The sequence below is a fragment of the Esox lucius genome, chromosome 5 (assembly GCF_011004845.1).
Source record: "Esox lucius isolate fEsoLuc1 chromosome 5, fEsoLuc1.pri, whole genome shotgun sequence".
NCBI classification, from domain to species: Eukaryota; Metazoa; Chordata; class Actinopteri; order Esociformes; family Esocidae; genus Esox; species Esox lucius.
The window spans coordinates 2,796,396-2,816,735 of NC_047573.1; the positions used below are offsets into that span (position 1 = coordinate 2,796,396).

At 44.3% G+C, this 20,340-nt stretch overlaps 1 protein-coding gene across 7 annotated transcripts in view; it reads left to right on the forward strand.

The window, feature by feature from the left end:
* LOC105028001 (CSC1-like protein 2) overlaps window positions 1–20,340 on the forward strand; it is a 33,057-nt gene that overhangs the window by 1,044 nt on the left and 11,673 nt on the right. For 2 of the 7 annotated variants that reach the window (XM_010900421.5, XM_020046705.3), the window contains exons 2-12: window positions 10,866–11,167; window positions 11,684–11,763; window positions 12,916–12,954; window positions 14,629–14,706; window positions 14,912–15,002; window positions 16,046–16,083; window positions 16,430–16,572; window positions 17,039–17,053; window positions 18,282–18,333; window positions 18,457–18,565; window positions 18,714–18,784. In XM_010900421.5, coding sequence (XP_010898723.1) covers window positions 10,919–11,167; window positions 11,684–11,763; window positions 12,916–12,954; window positions 14,629–14,706; window positions 14,912–15,002; window positions 16,046–16,083; window positions 16,430–16,572; window positions 17,039–17,053; window positions 18,282–18,333; window positions 18,457–18,565; window positions 18,714–18,784 — 965 coding nt within the window. In that variant the 5' untranslated portion in view covers window positions 10,866–10,918. Of the gene's footprint in view, window positions 1–646; window positions 777–10,865; window positions 11,168–11,683; window positions 11,764–12,915; window positions 12,955–13,374; window positions 13,426–14,628; window positions 14,707–14,911; window positions 15,003–16,045; window positions 16,084–16,429; window positions 16,573–17,038; window positions 17,054–18,281; window positions 18,334–18,456; window positions 18,566–18,713; window positions 18,785–20,340 lie in introns of those variants that run through there. The other 5 variants (XM_020046704.3, XM_010900422.5, XM_034292173.1 and 2 more) reach the window with 5 other exon arrangements.

A 20,340-nucleotide genomic window follows, 5' to 3' on the forward strand; every position in this document is an offset into this window, starting at 1 on the left:
GCATACATTTAAAAAACGTGACAGGAATGTCACAGAAACCGACTTGTTTCTAATTGCCAACCACACATTTTATGGGTCAAAATATGATTTGTAAAGCAAAAGTAACATGAACAGTGCTATTATATTTTAAAGCGGCTTTATATATATTTTTGCATTATAATATAACAACATATCCATAAAAAACTGACTTAATTGTGTAATGATTGTGTTTCAATTCATTTACCCACCGGAAATTATTTTGTGCACATCAGCGAATCCTAAAAACCATGAATATCTAATGGTCCGCACACGGCTTACCGACTTTGATTGTGAAATGCAATAGTCGCACCTTCCCTTTCTGTTTATTTCTCAAATGGTCAGTGACAGGTGCTCCCAAGCGAAATCCCTTTATCGTTTCCATTTCCTGGCTTCTAAAATTCAACACATTTTACTCAAGTTTCTGTTCAATTAGTGCTGTCCAAATTGCTTTTTTGTATGTAAAAATGTTAAATCAACATTTTAACTTTCACAAACTACAAGCAAATGCATTGTTACTTTAATTCAGTTCACTTTCGCAACGGAATAACAAAATCGGGATGGCCCCTTTAAGTAAGATTCTCTCCTTCTTGAAGCGCCCAGCAGACAGGCTGCTGGGACAACGGGGTGGAGGTTCACATTTGTCAACGATGTGATATCGCGGCGGACATCATGAGTAGGAACAGAAAGGCCGCTGCTTCGAATCACTGAGCTGACAAGCTAAAAACGCCGTTCTGGTGCGCATAACCACGATTGATACTGTAAGTTGCGCTGGCAAAACGTGTTTTTCTTATTGACTGACATGTAAATGTTTACCTCAAGCTTATCTTTAATGAGGCCTAGTTAGGTGTAGGATCTCTTCTTCAAAACTTGGTCGTCAGGTAGTTAGTGCTCGTGGCCTTTCTGATTCATTACCACCGGGAGACGGGGCACGAGAATGCATGCTGGCTGTTGCTAAGTAACCCTTGGTGCAGAGGCCCATTCATAAAGAGCACCGGGACACCCAGGTCACCTACATTATCTGGCTCCTGCTGCTCTCGGAACATTCCTGTAAACCCAGTTTGCAAATCGGACTGTTAAATGTAAATTTTATTATGTGTGCCGCGAATGAAGTAATTTAGGTGTCTGCTATTTAATTATGTCTTTTGTGCTTGATGTTGGACTAGCCTCTGCTAGTCTTCAAGACAGACAGGGAAGCAGGCTGCCCCAAACCAGACACGTAGTTACTGCAGACCTCTGTAGCAGAAGATGGAAGGTGGTCTAGAGTTTGGAGCACCAGGCACTTTGGGTCAATTGACTGCTTCATGACACATTTGATGTCACAGGCTAATGTGAAGATGTTCTCAAACCGGACCACTCAGTTAGAATGCAGCTCGCAATATTTCCCCTCAGCTCCGTGGTGTGGCTGCCTGTGAAGCCTGTTTACAGTGACTCCATTCTCCATTGTGTAGAAAGACACAGCTGTGAGGCCGGGCTGTATTCATTACAGTGTACTGTAGCGAAACGTTTTGCACCGCTAAGTGAGAAACTGTTTTTGGTAGTACCTCCCGTTATCTTACTGCACCAATCTGCCTTGTAACTCAGAAAGACCCTCATGTGGTGCTAGCTCAAAAGGCACGTTTGGGTGTTTTCTTGTTCGTTGCACTATACAACAGACACAACAGACAATTCAGTGATTGGGGAATTTTACAAATACAATTAAAAACAAACAAAAACAAGTAAACAGGATATCAGCGCCAATATTATAATTTGAAAGAGGAAGTTTACCCACTTTGTAGGTAAAACCTGACAAACCAGTTTTTCCTGTAATGAAAAAAACATTAATAAAACAAAACCTGTTATGCGGTTCTAGCTGCAGGCACCAGAAGAGTGAAGACAATGTCATGTGTAAAAATTGGTTAACTTCCACTCATATTCTTCACTCTGAATGCACAACTCTCCCTTTCAGATACTTTGAGCTTTCTGCTTTAGCCTGCCAAGTGGATGGATCTTCAGACTCTTCCTGATTGTGTTTTTGGTTCCATCAGTGAAACCCAGCTTTTACATTGTTTAATTATGTTTTGGAGGGGGGGTTGTCTATGTCTGTACCCCTGTTGTCTGGGTACAGACGTTCTGTTAACATCACTGCACTGTGAGTAGCATTGGGGCATAGTGAGTGACGTCACTTGTAGTGCTTTGCAATTTGGATAATTTGGGATTATTAAGGAATTGAGACAGACCCCAAAGAAACGTCCAAGCCAATGAAACAACAAGATAAAATGCTGTGACATGCTCAGAAGTGTAACCCTGTTGGACTGCATGTTATAGTTGATGGTATGAGTTGACTGGCCGAGAATTCCTTAGATAAGGAAAGAGACAAATTGCTTGGGTTGTGATAAGCTGTAATAAGATTGAATAGAAGCTATGGGCTCAGCAAACGATAGGCCGTCAATCATTAACAATGTCAACACTACAGCGGTACGCAGCTTTTGGCCTTGAGTTAACATACTAGCACAGGACTAAGACGATAGCTTGGCCTCGTCCCGACATCAGAAGACCTCTGTTTTATTAAGTGAATAGTCCTCATCCACCTGCAGTGCCTCAGAAATGTAATCTGACCTCTTCACTTTTGCAACTTTTTTTGCGTTGTACACTTAATTTATAATTAATTACATCTTTTTTTGCTGTCAGTCTAAACACTACGCCATAATGACAAAGCAAACACAGGTTTTTAGAAATTTGTGTCAGTTTATTGAAACTCAAAATATAAAAGGAAATATCTCATGGATGTATATTTTCACTCCATGTTGTGCGAGTCTTGTGCATCCAAGCAACAATTGCTTTGTTTGTAAGACTCTTATGGGGCAGCTGAGAGTGCAGTTCCACTGACCATAGCATGTTGATGCTCTTATAACAAAACGTGAACAGTACTCGGTAAGGTCTCTCACAGCAGCTCTTGGGGGACATTCTTGCAGTCAGCATGCCAACGGCCCACTTGCTGAAATTGACACATCTGTGACCGTACTGCTCATTGTAGAGTGGCCTCTTATTGTCCTCAGAACATGCCCAGTAATCATGCTGTTTGATCAGCTTCTTAACATGGCACACCTGTCACCTGTCAGGTTTTTTTATTTATTTTTAAATAAATAAAAAAATACACTTTGTTCATATGGAAACTTTGTCTTTAAAAAAAATAAAATGTATTAATACTTCATGAAACGTGGGACCAACACGTTTGTATTTTTGTTCTGTGTATTTAGAACGATGACCTAACGGATCATTATGTTTTCCATCAGGGGTTAAAGCTCTTTGTAGTCTGGCTTTTCTTAGCCTGGCTCTGTGTCTGTAGGAAAACCACACAGACTTTGGGAGTGAGTTCTACGGACAGAGTTTGTGGGTGTTACGTGGTGTTTTAAGTCATGATAGTGTTGGGTCCAATCCAGCCACTCCATTCGGGGATGTTACTCAATTGGTTTAGCTCTGCTACTCTGCAGTGTGTTGCAAAATAAACTAAAAAGAAATGTCTTGTCCGTCGGTCCATGGCGTAGGTCAATGACCTTAGATAGCGGCTACATGTGGTTGTATAAATTGAGCTGTTTCTGTTTTCTTCCTGCAAACGCAAGTCTATCCTAAACAGTTTAAACTAAAAGACCATTTATCTAATTTAACTAGTAATTTGAGATCTGTTCATAGTTTGCTTTTCATATCATAAATAGAATAATTTAGTATAAAATCAACGCAAATTTGAAGTGCTGTAAGGCACATCGCTGACTGGTGATCCAATCGCTGACTGGTGATCCCATCGCTGACTGGTGATCCCCTCGCTGACTGGTGATCCCCTCGCTGACTGGTGATCCCCTCGCTGACTGGTGATCCCATCGCTGACTGGTGATCACTGAATGGTGATCCACTTATGTAACTTTGTTCCTTTCATAATGCCTGGAAGTGTGTGAAAACGCATCACTACGTAATTTTTTTAAACTGGAGATTTTAAAACATTGACTGTTGATCGTCCGGAAGCCGGTTTGATTCATTTAAATCACTTGACACAATGATTCCTTCACACTGAAATACTAAGAACCATTTTCGATTTTTCTGTCATTTTAAATGAGACCTCCGCTGTAAAAAACCCAAATAATAGCAGTCTTCCCTCTTTGGCCCAACGCCTGTAATAAGCCTAACAAGCTCAGTGTAGCATAACTGTCTTGCTCCATCGTAGGGCAAGACCGGCAAGAACAAAGCTTATGATCATTTGGAAAGACTGCTACCATTTTGTCTCGTCAAATCGGAGTGACAGGGAGGATATTTGCATGTAGGCCAGGCAGCCTGTCTAGATTTCCTTCTGTCCTGTGACTCTGGGGGTGAAGTGTTTTGACTAGTTGTTTTCCTGATGGATTACAACTAGCATCAGCATGTCCTACTTCTGCTCTGTGGTCTCAAGTCACCCTCCAACCATCCCCGACAGGCTGAAGTTCTGCTGGTTTCAGGGGAAATGGATGGTCAGACTGATACTGTACTAGCTAATACTAATCTGATCTCGTCCGGTAATGGCAGGAGTAGACAAGTTGTCATTGTTTAAAATTCAGCCTTTTGAACCTTGGAAACAGGGGGTCTACACAGTGGCCCTTTAAATGCATGAAGCTCTGAGGCGCTGATACAACAGAATGTGAACATGTTCAAGGAGGTGTTGGCTTATAGACATTCAGTGTGTTTTTGACTGGAGAGAATAGTTCATTTGTATTTTGGCCATTCTGGGGGATTTTAGAACCATCATTAGTTTGAGTTGGAATCTACGAGGTGGTTCTCCCTAGATGTCTGGGTCACTTTCTTTTTTAAATCAGACCAAGGGTCTTGCCAATGAGGGTACATTATTTGTGGGTCCACATTTTAATGAATAAACAATTGAGCGGTCATCAGTCATCCACCTAACAGCCAACCGAGCAACACATTCACCTAACAGCCAACCGAGCAACACATTCACCTAACAGGCAACCGAGCAACACATTCACCTTAGAGCACATAAATACCTGGATGAACCAAAATTGTCTACAATTAAACCAAGATAAAACTGAGATTATTGTGTTTGGCAACAATAATAAAAGAACAAGTATTGGTAAAGAGCTGGATTCTTGGGCCCTTAAAACCAGGGATCAAGTGCGTAATCTTGGTGTTCTGATAGACCTCGCATTTAACAGTCATATCAAATTGGTCACCAAAACAGCATTCTATCATAAAAAAAATATAGCCAGAATCAAAGGCTTGGTGTCCCAAAAAGACCAAGAGAAGCTCTCGTAGGGTTGACTACTGTAATGGCCTCTTAACTGGACTCCCCAAAAAGACTGTAAAACAGCTGTAGCTCATTCAGAATGCTGCTGCTAGAATGTTAACCAGGACCAAGAGAACAGAGCACATCACTCCGGTTCTTAAATCTTTGCATTGGCTTCCAGTCAGTTACAGAATTGATTTTAAAGTGGTGCTTTTAGTTTATAAATCTCTGAATGGTTTAGGACCTGAATACATTTCTGATATGTTTGCAGAATATAAACCGAGCAGGGCTCTTAGATCCATGAACACAGGTCAGCTAGTAGAGCCCAGAGACCAAACTAAACATGGAGAAGCTGCGTTTAGCACTTATGCTGTACACAACTGGAATAAACTACCAGAAGATCTTAGACATGCCCCAAACGTTTTTGAATCCAGGTTATAAACACTTTTCTTCTCACATGCCTATGACTGAGCTCTTAAACTTAACCGCACTGTTTAGCCTTATAGCTTCCTATGTTTCTATCCCATTTTTAATCTTTATATGTTTTCTTATTGTGTTTTTTTACAATAATGTTTTCATTTGATTTGATGTTTTCATTTGAGTATTTGTTTTTTATTGTATTTTTATATATTTATCTTTTTCTTTGTAAAGCACATTGAATTGCTTCGATGTATGAATTGTGCTATATAAATAAGCTTGTTTGCTAACAGCAAACCTCCACCTAACAGCCTACCTACTCTGAAAATGCTACGCTGCAAAATACAATATCACTTCATACCGGTACCTTTCGTCATTTCGAAAAACATGATATTTCTGTTAAATTAATAAACAAGGCTGTGTCGTTGTTGCATAGTTAGTACCAGGCTAGGCCCCTAGCTTTTTTTTTCTTCAGGACGGGGCATTGCTCATGAGGCCCCTAGCTTTATTCTCACCAGGAACGGGGCATTGCGCATGAGGCCCCTAGCTTTATTCTCACCAGGTTTGTGGGTTCTGGGGTGGCCTTTGAGACGTGACACTGCCCAAACTGCCTTTCCGTTCCCCATACTTTTTTTTAATCCTAATTGTTTGCTTAGCCTCTTAAAATCCTAAGGATGTTCTAAACTTAACCCAGATTCTCCATTCTCAGCCACCTGTTCAGTCCGTTGGATTGGTATAATGCTGGAGTTTAAAGCACTTTGGAGAGTTGTCGACAAATCAACGGTCCACACAAGTTGTGGTTTGTTTCTGCCCCCCCCCCCCCCCCAACATTTAGGCTGTTGTGACTAGACATTCTCCACACCTCAGCTTCAGTTCACCCAGCAGATAACGAATTGAGTCATGTGATAATAATAATAAAAGCCCTACACACTCCTATTTGTGTTGTTATGAGCTTGTCTGTGGGGAGGGAGGGCGTCATGCCAACCGGCTGCACCAGTGACATGGGTGGCAATATCTCGGTAAAATGGTTTCTGTGCTGAGTCATTGAGACGGTACTTGCCTAGACTTTGAAACTTCTTTTTTTCCCACAATGCTGTGTCTAATACAAGCCTTGGTAAACGTATGTGTTTGCTAGTGTTTAACAAAGCCTGTCTGGTAAGTAGCCTAACAGTGCAACAGACAATCATGAACATGAGGTTGTAGGCCTACAACAGATGCTGTTGTGTTGGTTTGCTTTTGGTATAGCTGCAGTTATGGGCCCAGAACTGTTTTGTGTAGGTCTGAGGGTTATGTCACAAAGCAAAATAGACCTACTCACAGTCTTTTGAAACCAGCCAGCTTCAGTTAGCTTCACATTCCAGCTCAGACTTCATCTGTACTATGTCTGTGGCAGCCTGGCCCGTCTGTGGCAGCCTGGCCCGTCTGTGGCAGCCTGGCCCGTCTGTGGCAGCCTGGCCCGTCTGTGGCAGCCTGGCCCGTCTGTGGCAGCCTGGCCCGTCTGTGGCAGCCTGGCCCGTCTGTGGCAGCCTGGCCCGTCTGTGGCAGCCTGGCCCGTCTGTGGCAGCCTGGCCCGTCTGTGGCAGCCTGGCCCGTCTGTGGCAGCCTGGCCCGTCTGTGGCAGCCTGGCCCGTCTGTGGCAGCCTGGCCCGTCTGTGGCAGCCTGGCCCGTCTGTGGCAGGATTTAAAGTCATTAACCTGTTTTACTATGGGACACTTTTTTTTTTAAATATATGTGATTAGTCAAATATCTTCCCAGTCTGCATCTTTTAAGGGGAAGTGGGCTTATTTTAACTCTGTGTGCTTGTTTTTTTAATAATTTAGTTGCATTATAGAAACACATTTTCTAAAATGCCATACATTAGAAACCATTTCTGTTATTTCATAAACATAGCCGCGATATATTTTTCCCCCACTGCATTTAATCATGTTCGAATGGTGCTGTTACCAATGAATCAAGTCTGCCAATATGGTTTTTGACTTTTCCCAAAATCTTCTGACGTTATGTGAGTATGTTGGAGTGTTTTGTAGGATAAAAGTCTTAGTTAGCCTTAGTTTCATGTTGTTTTGTGGGATAAAAGTCTTAGTTAGCTTTAGTTTCATGTTGTTTTGTAGGATTTTGTAACAGTCTTAGTTAGTCTTAGTTTCCTGTTGTTTTGTAGTTGGCATGTGATGACTCGGCGAAATGTGACAACCAGTGTTTTATGTAACAAATCTAAATTAAGGGTTTAGGGGATTATCTACAATTACTGGAGGAGTAAAAGCAAGGCCACATTGACAAACCTGCTGAACTTAACTTTTAAATTAGCAGAATATTAGGGAGAGCAAGGGGTTGATTTTCATCGGGCCTCAATTTGTTGCTGACATTTGATGTAGCGTAGGTTGAATGAGCCAAGAGTAATCCTGTCCCGGAGCAGGTTAGTTTTGAAGGATTAGTTGCCGTAGCGATTGACCTGTATAAAAGGTGGGCCGTTTTAGTTACCGAAGTTACCTCACTAATCCCAAACCTGATTGGCTGTACAGGGCACGGCAAGTGTTGGTCCGCAGGGTTTTCCTCCTGACAGGTTTTTGGCCGTTATTTTTACGTCGATCACAACAACCCTCAGCTCCGCTTTTTAAAATGCTGACAGAATCATCTGGCATGGATCGTTTGAAGTGCAGAAAGGCTGGGGTGTTCGGGGGACTTTCAAAGGCCTTCCATCCTCTCCTTCACAGATTGAGCAAATTCAATATGGAGAACACTACTGTTCAAAAGTTTGGGGTCACTTAGAGATTTCTGTTTTTGATTTATTCTGTTTTAAAAATAACATAAAATTGATCGGAAATACAGTGTAGATGTTGTTAATGTGGTAAATGACTGTTGTAGCTGGAAACAGATGATTTTTAATGGAGTGTCTACAAAATGTACAGAGGCCCATCATCAGCAACCATCAGTACTGTGTTCCAAGGGTGTTTGCTAATCCAAGTTAATTATTTAAAAATGCTAATTGATCATAAGAAAACCCTTTTGAAATTATATTAGTATAGCTAAAAATGGTTGGGCTGATTAAAGAAGCAATAAAACTGGCCTTCTGTAGACTGTTTGAGTATCTGGAGCATCAGTGTTTGTGGGTTCGATTACAGGCTCTAAATGGCCAGAAACAAAGAACTTTCTTCTGATATTCATCAGTTTATATTTTTCTGAGACATTGACGCTATTCCATGAGAGAAATTAGGAGGATCCTGTGCATAACTGAGTAAGAGGACAAGTACATTAGAGTGTCTAGTTTGAGAAACAGACGCCTTACATGTCCTCAACTGGCAGCTTCATTAAATAGTACCTGCAAAACAACAGTCTAGGTGAAAGGAAAAATTATAAGGTGACTCCGGGATGCTGGCCTTCTAGGCAGAGTCACAGAGAAAAGACATCTCAGACTGGCCAATAAAAATAAATGATTAAGATGGGCAAAAGAACATAGACACTGGACAGAGGAAGATAGATGTCTGTCCACAACACTTCTTTCCTAAGTTTGAAGAAGGAAGTCTGTCACTCCATTTTGCAATGCCATGCCATACCCTGTGGATGGTGCTTGGTTGGAGACATTTCCTCCTACAACGGGTCAATGACTCCGCTCCAATCTACGCATTAACTGTTTAGGGAAGAAGCAGTCAGCTGGTATTCTGTCTGTAACAGAGTGGCCAGCACAGTCACCGGATCTCAACCCCGTTGAGCTGTTGTGGGAGCAGCTTGAGATGTTAAGTGCTCATCAAGCCAATCCAACTTGTGGAAGGAGCTTCAGGAAGCAGGGGGTGAAATCTCTTCAGATTACCCCAACAAATTGACAACTAGAATACCAAAGGTCTGCATGGCTGTAATTACTGCAAATGGAGAATTCTTTGACAAAAGCGAATTTTGAAGGACACATTGTTTAAAATGACTATATTTCCTATTCATTTTGTCATATTTCCTATTCAAACTGATTTCAAGTGTGTTTTCACAGAAAACAAGGACATTTCGTAGTGACCCCAAACTTTTGAATGGTAGGTCTAATAGAAACACAAATTTCTGTTTCTCCTCTGAATGGGGCCCTGCTAGAGGCTTCTGCGTGTCTGGAAGGGTCATTATGGTTCTTGGGCTATTCTCAGTTTAGGCCAGTGAACGAACACTCCGTGTACTACACACAGACAGTTTTGCCCTTCGACCTACTAACACTGATGTCACACACACATTTTACCAGTGCTCAACTGTTCAATGCATTTCTCCTCCTGGAATGCTGTGACGTCACCCGAATGAAGAGGAAGACACTGTAGAGGGAAGAGAAATGGAGGGAGAAAGAATACGAAAGAAAAGAGAAAAGAAATGGGGAGAGAAGTGTGGGGTAGAGAGGCTGATGTAGAAAGGGAGAGGGAGGGAGGGAAGGAGAGGCAGAACCCGGAGGAAAGGCGGAGTGCAAGGGAGAGGCTGCTGGAGAACAAAAGACTAATAGAGGGCACAAGGTTCACACACACACATCACTGTCAACCCAGGGAGAATATGTACCCTTCTCGGCCCACGGAGGGGTCTGTACCCTTTTCGGCCCACGGAGGGGTCTGTACCCTTTTCGGCCCACGGAGGGGTCTGTACCCTTCTTGGCCAAACCTCTGAATTCAGAAGATATTAATTGGAGAGGTGTAAGATCGCTTCCAACTTCGTTTCGGCTACGATATACAGCGGTTAGGTAACTTTATGCTTGGTTAATATATGGGAAAATAAAGACTGCAGCATCGTATACACTTATATTTAGTTTTCGTAAGAAATAAAGTCTCTGAAGTTTCTTAAAAATGGCATCGGTGCACTAACCCTTGTCGTCCAATACTAGCCTGGGGTGTTTGCACTCTTTCATTATTTTCAGGGTTTGTTTTGTAGCCGTGGGGGTATTTTAGGAAATCAATCAATCACCATTTGATTTATATTTAGATTCCGATTGAATGACTCACCCCAAACAGTGAGACCGGAAAGGTGACCATAAACACTCACCCATAGAACATCTACAGTAGTGAGGCTGTCCCAAATGGGACCCTGCCTCTCCTGACCGCAACCCTGCATCTAGACTCAGACACACATCTGCAGCCACTGCCACCATGGAATATCATCAGAGACACCAGAAGACGTCTTTGGTTGTTCTCCACTGACCCCCCCCCCACCACCTCATCATGATTCTCTGTCCTTCAGGTGTTGAAGATGCCACAGTGAGCGTGTGACTGAATCCTTTCCGAGGCCTCGGCATGTCCATCCTGCTGAGGGTGGTGGTGGTTATGGCGGCTTTGGGGGCCCAGTCCTCGGTTGCGGTCCTGGGGGCTTCTTGTCCAGGCGGGAGCACAGTTGACTGCACTACCCAGGCGAGCAACACCTCCAGATCAGGCGAGACCTCCAGGGAATACTGCTACACTGCACGCATCCGCTCCACCGTGCTCCAGGGCCTGCCCTTCGGGGGGGTGCCCACTGTGCTCGCCCTCGACTTCATGTGCTTTCTGGTGAGTGGCGGGCTCCGAGGGCTGATGCATTTATTTAGTTTTTACTGTTGAGTCACAGGGATGTCATGGTGCATTGGGTAGACACTGACAGAAAGACCGAGAGCACAGAGATGAAGTGTGCTTGGCTCAGATGTGTTGTAACAGTTATATCCTGAATACATCTTAGGTTGGACTTGGAGTAACAGTGTCCTTGTCTTTAAGGTGTAAAATGGATGACTCGCCTCCCTCTGTTTACATTGGAGGCCCCTCCCACCTGACTAAGGTGTTTGCATTGGAGGCCCCTCCCACCTGATTAAGGTGTATGCATTGGAGGCCCCTCCCACCTGATTACGGTGTTTACATTGGAGGCCCCTCCCACTTGATTACGGTGTTTACATTGGAGGCCCCTCCCACTTGATTACGGTGTTGTTTACATTGGAGGCCCCTCCCACCTGATTAAACTCAGAGTGGGACTAATTAGACCTTCTGACAAGAATTGAACCTCTTATTGTTTTAATGTGTGCGTTGCCTCCTCAGGTACTCCTGTTCGTGTTCTCCATCTTGAGGAAGGTAGCGTGGGACTACGGCCGACTGGCATTGGTCACTGACGCAGACAGGTAAAGCAACCCTCCTGCCATCGTAGCATGTGATCCCAGAAGGAATTGAACCCGAGACCTTAGCATCGGGGAGTTCCCTGAGTCACACTTTCACCAGAGCCCAAACACGGTTAACCTGCCACTTGGCAGACACTTTCACGAGATGTGGAACTAAGGAAGAGATCAGTTTGTGTTGGTGAGAGAGATTCACTGGAAAGAGATAACGAGAGAAGTCGGTTTATGCTGGTGACTGAGAGACTGAAGAGATGCATCACTATGGGAGAGCGATCAATACGCAGCGGAGGGTACTGACGAGAGACAGACGGATCCTTTTGTACTGGTGAGGGAGCTTGGTCTGTCGTACTGGAGTAAGAGATCATTCTAAGTTAAAGGACGTAGTTGAATCTTCTGACAGAGGGCAATGTGTCAAGAGGAACATATCCTGCTGCTCCAGGCTTCAGTCACCTCACCAAATACTTGTAGTGTAAACCTTTCCTGTTTGTAGTTTCTATCAAGTTAGTTTTATCAGTGCAGAGCAGATGAGAGCAATATTTATTTATGTGTGTGATGTTGCAACACGTCAGAATTTGTACAGCTGGACATATAATGGCGTCTCACCATGGGAGTCAACCGTCTTGTCTCAGCTGTGTTAGGAGAGCGCGAAACCGAGAGGGAGCAGTGGACTAAGAAAAGAAAGGAGAAGAGGAGAGATTCAGGCCAAGTGGTCGCCTTTGTAACAGAGAGTGAGAACATGCTGACTGGACTAGACCTGATTCTGGTGGTCCAAAGTGCTTCTGGATTAAAGATCACTCTGTGTCGTTGTTCAAGCTTAATTCTGAATCTTTCTCAGAAAGACCATCTGATTTCCGTTAGACTATAGGTTGCTTTCGTTGTCTGCTGAATTACATGTTTTGTGTATTTACTGTGCGTACATTCTTATTGATAATATATAAACAATACTAAAAATATCAGTTTGGCATAACAGTGTTCCTAATTCTGTTTTTTGAAATTGTCTTTAATGTTAAATCTATACTACACCGCTGGCCGAAGAACTGTGTCACGGACCAGGGACAAGTGACTGTGAACATGTTCAGATGACCTCTAGTTTGACCTCTAGGACTCCCAAAGCTGACCTCCACCGTCTTTTGTTTCCTTGTTTTGTCCTATCTGAAGACACGACCAACGGTACAGCCGGCTGGATGACCAGGAATAGTATGTCCCTGCTGCGTCACACCACTTCTTTCCTCCTTGTGACCCTGCCGCTTCCCTCCATCTCTCTGCTCCCTTTTTCTAGGATCGATCAGCTCCTTTCATTCCTTCCTAGGCTTGGCTGATCTGGATTGGGTTGGCTTTTCTCTACTGTGTGGGTTGGTGGTTGGTGGGATCTTGCTTTCCTTCTCTACCTTCAGGCCGTTCTTATCCGTTTCTCCTCCGTTTCTCCTCTGTTTCAGACTCCTGTTGTTCATCAGTTCTCTCATCCTCATTTCCCTTCTTTCCTTCTGCTGGTTCTTTCTCTACCGGTCTCTCTGTCTCTCTCTTCGTTAAATCATACACATGTACCTGGGTGCAGTTTCTTCCTGACTAATCAGCTCTGTGTGCTTGTGTGTCATAATACACGTCTTTAACACGCAGCAGTCACTTCCTGTCCTCGTACATTAGCGTACCGCTCGACACGCCTGACAGGTGCGATTCTTACAGGGAGGGGAGGTAACTAGCACAGACCTCTCACCTCCTGGTCCTCCCCTCCAACACAAGCTGTCCCTGCCTCCAGTTCCTGTGCCGTCTGTGGGTCTGTGGTGCGTCTGTACTGGTAGTAGCAGCCACCTCTTCCTGAAGATGTCAGTCTGTGGTGATTCCGGTTCTCTGCTAGATAAAACACCCATCCCCAAGCTCTGTGAGACAACATCTGGATGGGAGACAATACACCCCCCCCCCCCACCCTGTGCACACACACTACACACCATTCCTTTACGGACCTCTAAGAGCTCTGGGCGGGGCCATCCTTCTAATGTAGTTTTATGCCTGACATCCAGCATTGCTAGAGGTTACCCAGCTCGTACGACACTAATGGAGTTCCCAACAGGGCGTCTGACAGGACCCAGATCCATTTCTGCCATATTTTTTTATGTCTGTGGGTTGTCAACAGCCAGGTAAAACATTGAGTGAAGGAAGCTCTTGGTTAAATGGGGCATGCAGCAGTGTTTCCATTGCTGGGGCTTGACTTCATCATAACCAGAGTCCAGGCTAGTGGACAGGCCTGGGAAACAAGTACAGGATCTAAGACTGGGATCAATCTGGCTTTGCTTCGTGTGACTCAAAAATGATTTATATCCGTGTCAGAGCTGCAGGACCTGAGATCTCTGCTGGATCATCAGGCAGTGGTGTCCACCCCTCCAGAGACAAGATTTACTGTTGGGCTTGTAGGAAACACGCCACCTAGCTGCCCCCCATTGAGACCAATGTCCTAACTCTCAAAATATAAGTCTGTCTGAACTCTGGTCTTATGTGTCTCTGTCAATGCTGTTCTTTTCTCTAGCTAGCCATGCTTCTTCCTGGTTCTCCTTCCATTCTGTCTTAACAGCCTTGGGTGTCTGCCTTACATTTGGTGTCTCTAGAATCCTACAAATGCATGGAATGGGGCTTTAGAGGTCTGTGCTGAATCACTGTTGTCACAGCTGGTTTTCATGGAAGGTTGGCTTACCTCATGCTCAGAACCCAACCCTATCTCTCTTGGGGTTTGGGGTGATTACCTTCATTTCAGTCCATTCGGAAAGTAAACTAATACCCCTATGCAATTCGCCACGGCCGTCTGCATTACTGAACTGTTTACTTCCTGAGCTGACGGAATGATTGGAAAAGGAATTGATTCCAACTCTGTCTCCACAGCGACCTGAGGGATTGCGAAGACACGAGTCAGGACACACCTCTCCAGCCTATTTCAGAGCCCACTGAGCTAACTACCCTGTAAATAAACACTGTTGGTGCACTACTACAATGGTGATATCACAGAGTTATTATTTTAAATCTGGTTTGTTGTTTTGGTGGGAGTGCTAGGCAAAAGCTAGGCAAAAGCTAGGCAAAAGCTAGGCTAAAGCTAGGCTAATGCTGTGTCCAAGTGTGTAGTTGTACAGTACTAGGCTAATCCATCTTTTTAAAATTGTGTGCGCAGTGTGGCATCTGCCATAACATCGGAGATTCCTGATCGCTATGAACGCCTGACCTCTGTCTCCAGCTCAATGGACTTTGAGCAGAGAGACACCGTAAGTACTTTTTTCTGGTATTTACTGGGGTCAAAGGTTATGGGAGGACTTTACTGGAGGAACATCACTAGGGCAGCAGTTTCAGTTCTTCTCAGGGACCACCAAATTGCAGTCAGAAGGAGAAATTACAGTAGCATAATATTTTTCTTCTTTCCATAGAATAACAAAATATTATTTTTGTTTTTTATATAGAGTGGTGGCACTAACCTTGATGACCAAACTTTTGAAAGCATTTCTTAGAGATTTCTTCAAATTGTCAGCATTGTCTACTTAAGCTGTGTGCATTAATTAAAGCGCTGGATATATTTTGGGAAGAGCTAGACATGTTCAGTTTAGACATGTTTTGGGTTGGGTAGCGGTCTGGCTGGTTTTCTGAGGCCAACAGCTGTGAAGTGGCACTGGAAGAGGAATTGACTCAATGGGATATTAAAGGGATAGTTTGACCTAGATTGTTGAACTCATATTTAGGTGAAATTCTGTTTACCCTGAGTTGATCTTGAAGCCGTTATTCATCTCTGTCCCAGCCTGGAATTAGCATAGTCCAAATTCATGAATTGATACTGTGTCCAGTGCCACAAAAGCTGCATTGTGAGCATAAACCTACTGCAAAACATTCAGGGTAAGCAGAATTTCACTCACATATGAATCTAGGATGAACTGTTCCTTTAAAGTCAATCTAATGTATTCTTTAAGAGACCTAACCTAATGTAATGTAATTGAATACAGTTATTTTTACTTGCCTCAGATCTAAAGTATTGCGTAATTGGTCAGATGCTCAATTTAGTTATGGGTTCAGATCTGTTAAGTGGTCCGAAATTACAAAGGTCAGGGCCAGAACAAAGAGCTCTTTCCTTCTGACCATACAACAATCCCAACTTCTGAAATTAGAACAAAAACCTGCAAAATCCTGATTCGTCCCAAGCTCTGTAGCTAATGCTGCATGTCACGAACTCTGTTGTATCATGACCGGTCTACAGTACCTTTTGGGTTAACACCAGGGATTAAATCTGCCATCCTAATCTCTCCCATCTCCCTCTCTTCAGGGCTTTTGCTCCTGGTTGACGGCCATCTTTCGTATAAAGTGAGTCTCATAAAGTGTGTTTTTTTATGTTTGTGTAACCGAGAGAGGGCCTGTGTGGGATTGTGTGGGCCTGTGTGGTACTGTGTGGGCTAACAAAATGTCTGTTCAGAGGACTGGAGTACCGACACTGGTTAGTGTCTCTGACAGTGTCCTTACTATCGACTCTGCCTCCAGGGCTTTGTATTATTTAGACAGGCAGCCCACTGATCTTTTTTTCCAATCTGATCTTTTGACCCTCAGATCAAATCTAAAAAAGTCAAACCCCATAGAAGATCAGAATTTAGCAGCCTGTTTAAATGCAGCCCAGGGGACTTCTTTTTTTAAGTTAAATATGTGCTCTCTTCAGGGATGAGGAGATACGAGACAAGTGTGGGGAGGATGCAGTCCATTACCTGTCCTTCCAGAGGCACATCATTGGTCTGTTGGTGGTGGTCGGTGTGCTTTCAGTGGGCATCGTCCTGCCAGTCAACTTCTCTGGAAATCTGTTGGGTGAGTGGAGTTTGGGGGTGGGACTTCAGAAAAACTGAACTCTTGGATGGTGGTAGAGACTATCCCCTGTGTCGTCCGCTGAGACCCCTGTGTCGTCCGCTGAGACCCCTGTGTCGTCCGCTGAGACCCCTGTGTCGTCCGCTGAGACCCCTGTGTCGTCCGCTGAGACCCCTGTGTCGTCCGCTGAGACCCCTGTGTCGTCCGCTGACACCCCTGTGTCGTCCGCTGACACCCCTGTGTCGTCCGCTGACACCCCTGTGTCGTCCACTAAGCTCCCTATGGGTTCTGGTTGAAACACAAGGGGATATTATATGGTTTCAAATTCAAGTCTCTTGATTTATAGGTTGATTCTAAGTACTTAGGTTTTTAGCCAGATAGTAGATTGTAATGTATATTGTTTTATAAGTTGGCTGAGGGTTTCCATGATTTACTTATTCCCATCTTATTGTCACATGAACCATCAAAGTGGAGGCAAATACAAGTAAGTGAGTTAGTTGCCTAGTCCCAGCTAGCTAGAACCCTAGTCCCAGCTAGCTAGAACCCTAGTCCCAGCTAGCTAGAACCCTAGTCCCAGCTAGCTAGAACCCTAGTCCCAGCTAGCTAGAACCCTAGTCCCAGCTAGCTAGAACCCTAGTCCCAGCTAGCTAGAACCCTAGTCCCAGCTAGCTAGAACCCTAGTCCCAGCCAGTACTCCTGTTATGACTTGACTAAGGTTTGATCCTGCAACTCAAACCTTCCATTCTTAGGGCAGACACAAACCACAAGGTTGCTAATGCAACCCGGAGAGGCGGGTTTAATGACAGCGCTTGGTTGAAGGGGTTGTAGGCCTTGGAGGGTTACAGTTTGAGAGGATGGGTAGAGAGGTGGGTGTAAGTGTGACCAGGTAGAAGAGTTGTTGTTACCAGTATTTAAAATGGCAAATCACGTTACGACGCGAGCTACAATGCAGAGAAGCCACTGGCATCTACTTAGAATGCCCAACGAGCACAGAATTAATCTACAGAGAACCAAAGCCCGATCCAACACAATGAAACCTGACTGTCGGCATTAAAACTCACTGTAAAAGTGACTGCAGGAACTCAGCCCCTCACCTACGCAACAGAAACAAAGAAAGGGGGGAGACTTACTCCTTGTGAATGGCGGCTGCAGCTTAAGCGATGGTGGACGAGCGTAGAACTGGTTGCCATAGCGAGAGCCAGGGAGAGAGTCACTTCTGGGGAGTGGCTGTAAAACTATCTAGAAAGCTGGTAGTACTGGATAAGAGCTAGCAAGTTGCCGGAGAGATAACAAGAAACGTCCAATTCAAGAAAGCAGTGAGAATGAAAACCAGCAGAAAAGTATTTCTGTGCAATATTGTGTTCAGGTGGTGGACCGTCTGGTTTTGGGCGAGTTGTACAGGGGTGGAGAGTATAATCAGGAAGTTGTTCCCATGACCAATGGACGTCTGGCTTGCAGGCACCTGAACTGCTAGTGGGACCTGCTTGCTGCTTGAACTTGCGTAGCTGCCTGTGACATTAAACCCTGTTGAGTTTGCCAGATTAATTTGCAACATGTTTACAGCCATAGCAGACAACACAATGTCCCCTCCTGTCGGAAGGAGTGGCTACTGTCGCCCCGCCCCCGGGTGCCCCCGCACTCCCTTCCGACGCCACGGAGTTTGGATGTCCTGGTCCTCGTCTCCTCTGACTTAACCCTCTGTTCTTCCACAGAAAACAATGCCTACAGCTTTGGCCGTACCACAATAGCCAATCTAGATGCCAAGTAAGTGAATCTCCATTTTGCTTCCTCATTGAAATGCCAATTCAAAAAGGAATGCCTTACAAACTGGATGGTGTGTGTCTCTGCGTGCGTGCGTGCGTGCGTGTTTGTGTGTGTGTGTTACAGTAACATGCTGCTATGGCTCCACACCACCTTTGCATTCCTCTACCTGCTCCTGACGGTGTACAGCATGAGAAGACACACCTCCAAGATGCACTACAGAGAGGACGACCTAGTGAGGACCCTTAACACACGCACACAACACGCATAAACACACACACTACTTGTGTTCGTTCTCTCCTTGTACATTGCCACCCCGGTATCTAGCGGTGTCCAGTTTGTGCTGTCAGTCTGCCGCAGCTGAACTTTCTGCTCTCTCTTAGGTGAAACGCACTTTATTTGTCAGCGGCATCTCCAAGTACGCAGAAGAGAAGCAAATTAAGCAACACTTTGAGTAAGTGCTGTCTATTTCCTGCATATGTGAACATTGATTTCACGTCCAAAAACTCCAAATGTTTCTGCTCGGAATGCGTCCCTTGAGGAAAACATAACACTTGCGCTCCATTTGATCCTCACAGGAGGCGTCCTCTGGAAGGGTCCTCTCTGTTAACTGTTTAACCTTATTTAGACTTTCATGTCTTCAGCTAGTTGGATGAGGTGCGTGCGCGTGTGTGTGAGAGAGCTCCTCAGATCGGAGGTCCTCAGATGTACAGTAACTCCTGTCAGATCAGGCGACATGAGGGCATTTGTAGGCTCGTGGTTACGGGTAAGGATCATATTGACGTTCGGAGTTCAGGCTAATTAGAGTTTGAGTAACCTTTAGATTTAAGGCTAATGTTTAGTTTTAGGGTTTAAAAAAAATAATAATTGGAAGAAGGGTGCGTGTGTACGTGTATGCGTGTATGTGCACGCTCCATGGGTCTACCTACCATAGCAGGCATACCAGTGTAATTGCTCCTAACTGAAGGCATATGAACAGGATTAAGGGAGTCATGTGCTCTGATGACACTGCTTGGGTTTTAGAGACGAGGACACAGCTGGATCTCCTCCTGCTATCTGCTTCACATACCGCTCTCTCCTGTCGTCACGGCGCTCTCTTCTGTCGTCACGGCGCTCTTTCCTGTCCTCTATTCTAGCCTGTTTGTATATCAGTCCATGTAGATGTCAGGGCGACAGAGATCTACACCTGTAAGACAATGACACTTCTATGACTTCAGGGAATTGGAAGAGCGTTTGACCGAAGGGTGTTTAGGAATGTATGATTGAAAGTGTGAGGGAGTGAGACCGGAAGAGTGAGATTTCTTTGACCAGTAGCCTGCAGGCAGCTACCAGGATGTTAGTGTAATTCAATCTTATTGAGGGTTTGGATGATAAAACATAATCATATTAGTCTTTAAAAAGAAGATAATCAAATATAATTAGGTTACCAGAATATTGAATGCACACTCCTTGATTTTAAATGTTTTGGTGATCATAGAAAAAGTATTATCCTCTTCACTGTGGTCATCATGACCAGAACCTACCATGTTTATTTAACCCCACCTTCTCTATTCAGACCCACATAACCAGAACCCACCATCTCTATTCAGACCCACATGACCAGAACCCACCATCTCTATTCAGACCCACATGACCAGAACCCACCTTCTCTATTCACCCCACATAACCAGAACCCACCTTCTCTATTTAACCCCACCTTCTCTATTCAGACCCACATGACCAGAACCCACCATCTCTATTCAACCCCACCTTTCTCTATTCACCCCACATGACCAGAACCCACCTTCTCTATTCAGACCTACATTATGCAGTGGTTGTACCAGTGGCCATATTGACAATCCATGAGAGTATTATTTAAATGCTTTTGTCTGAAGAGCTCTTTGCTCATTATAGTAATTTACATTTTATGACTTACTTAAAATGCTGACGAGGGCCTCGTTAAGCCATGAGATCCTACTAACAGACATGGATTAAATAGTCCACCAATTCCATGAATGTAATCTCATTTGT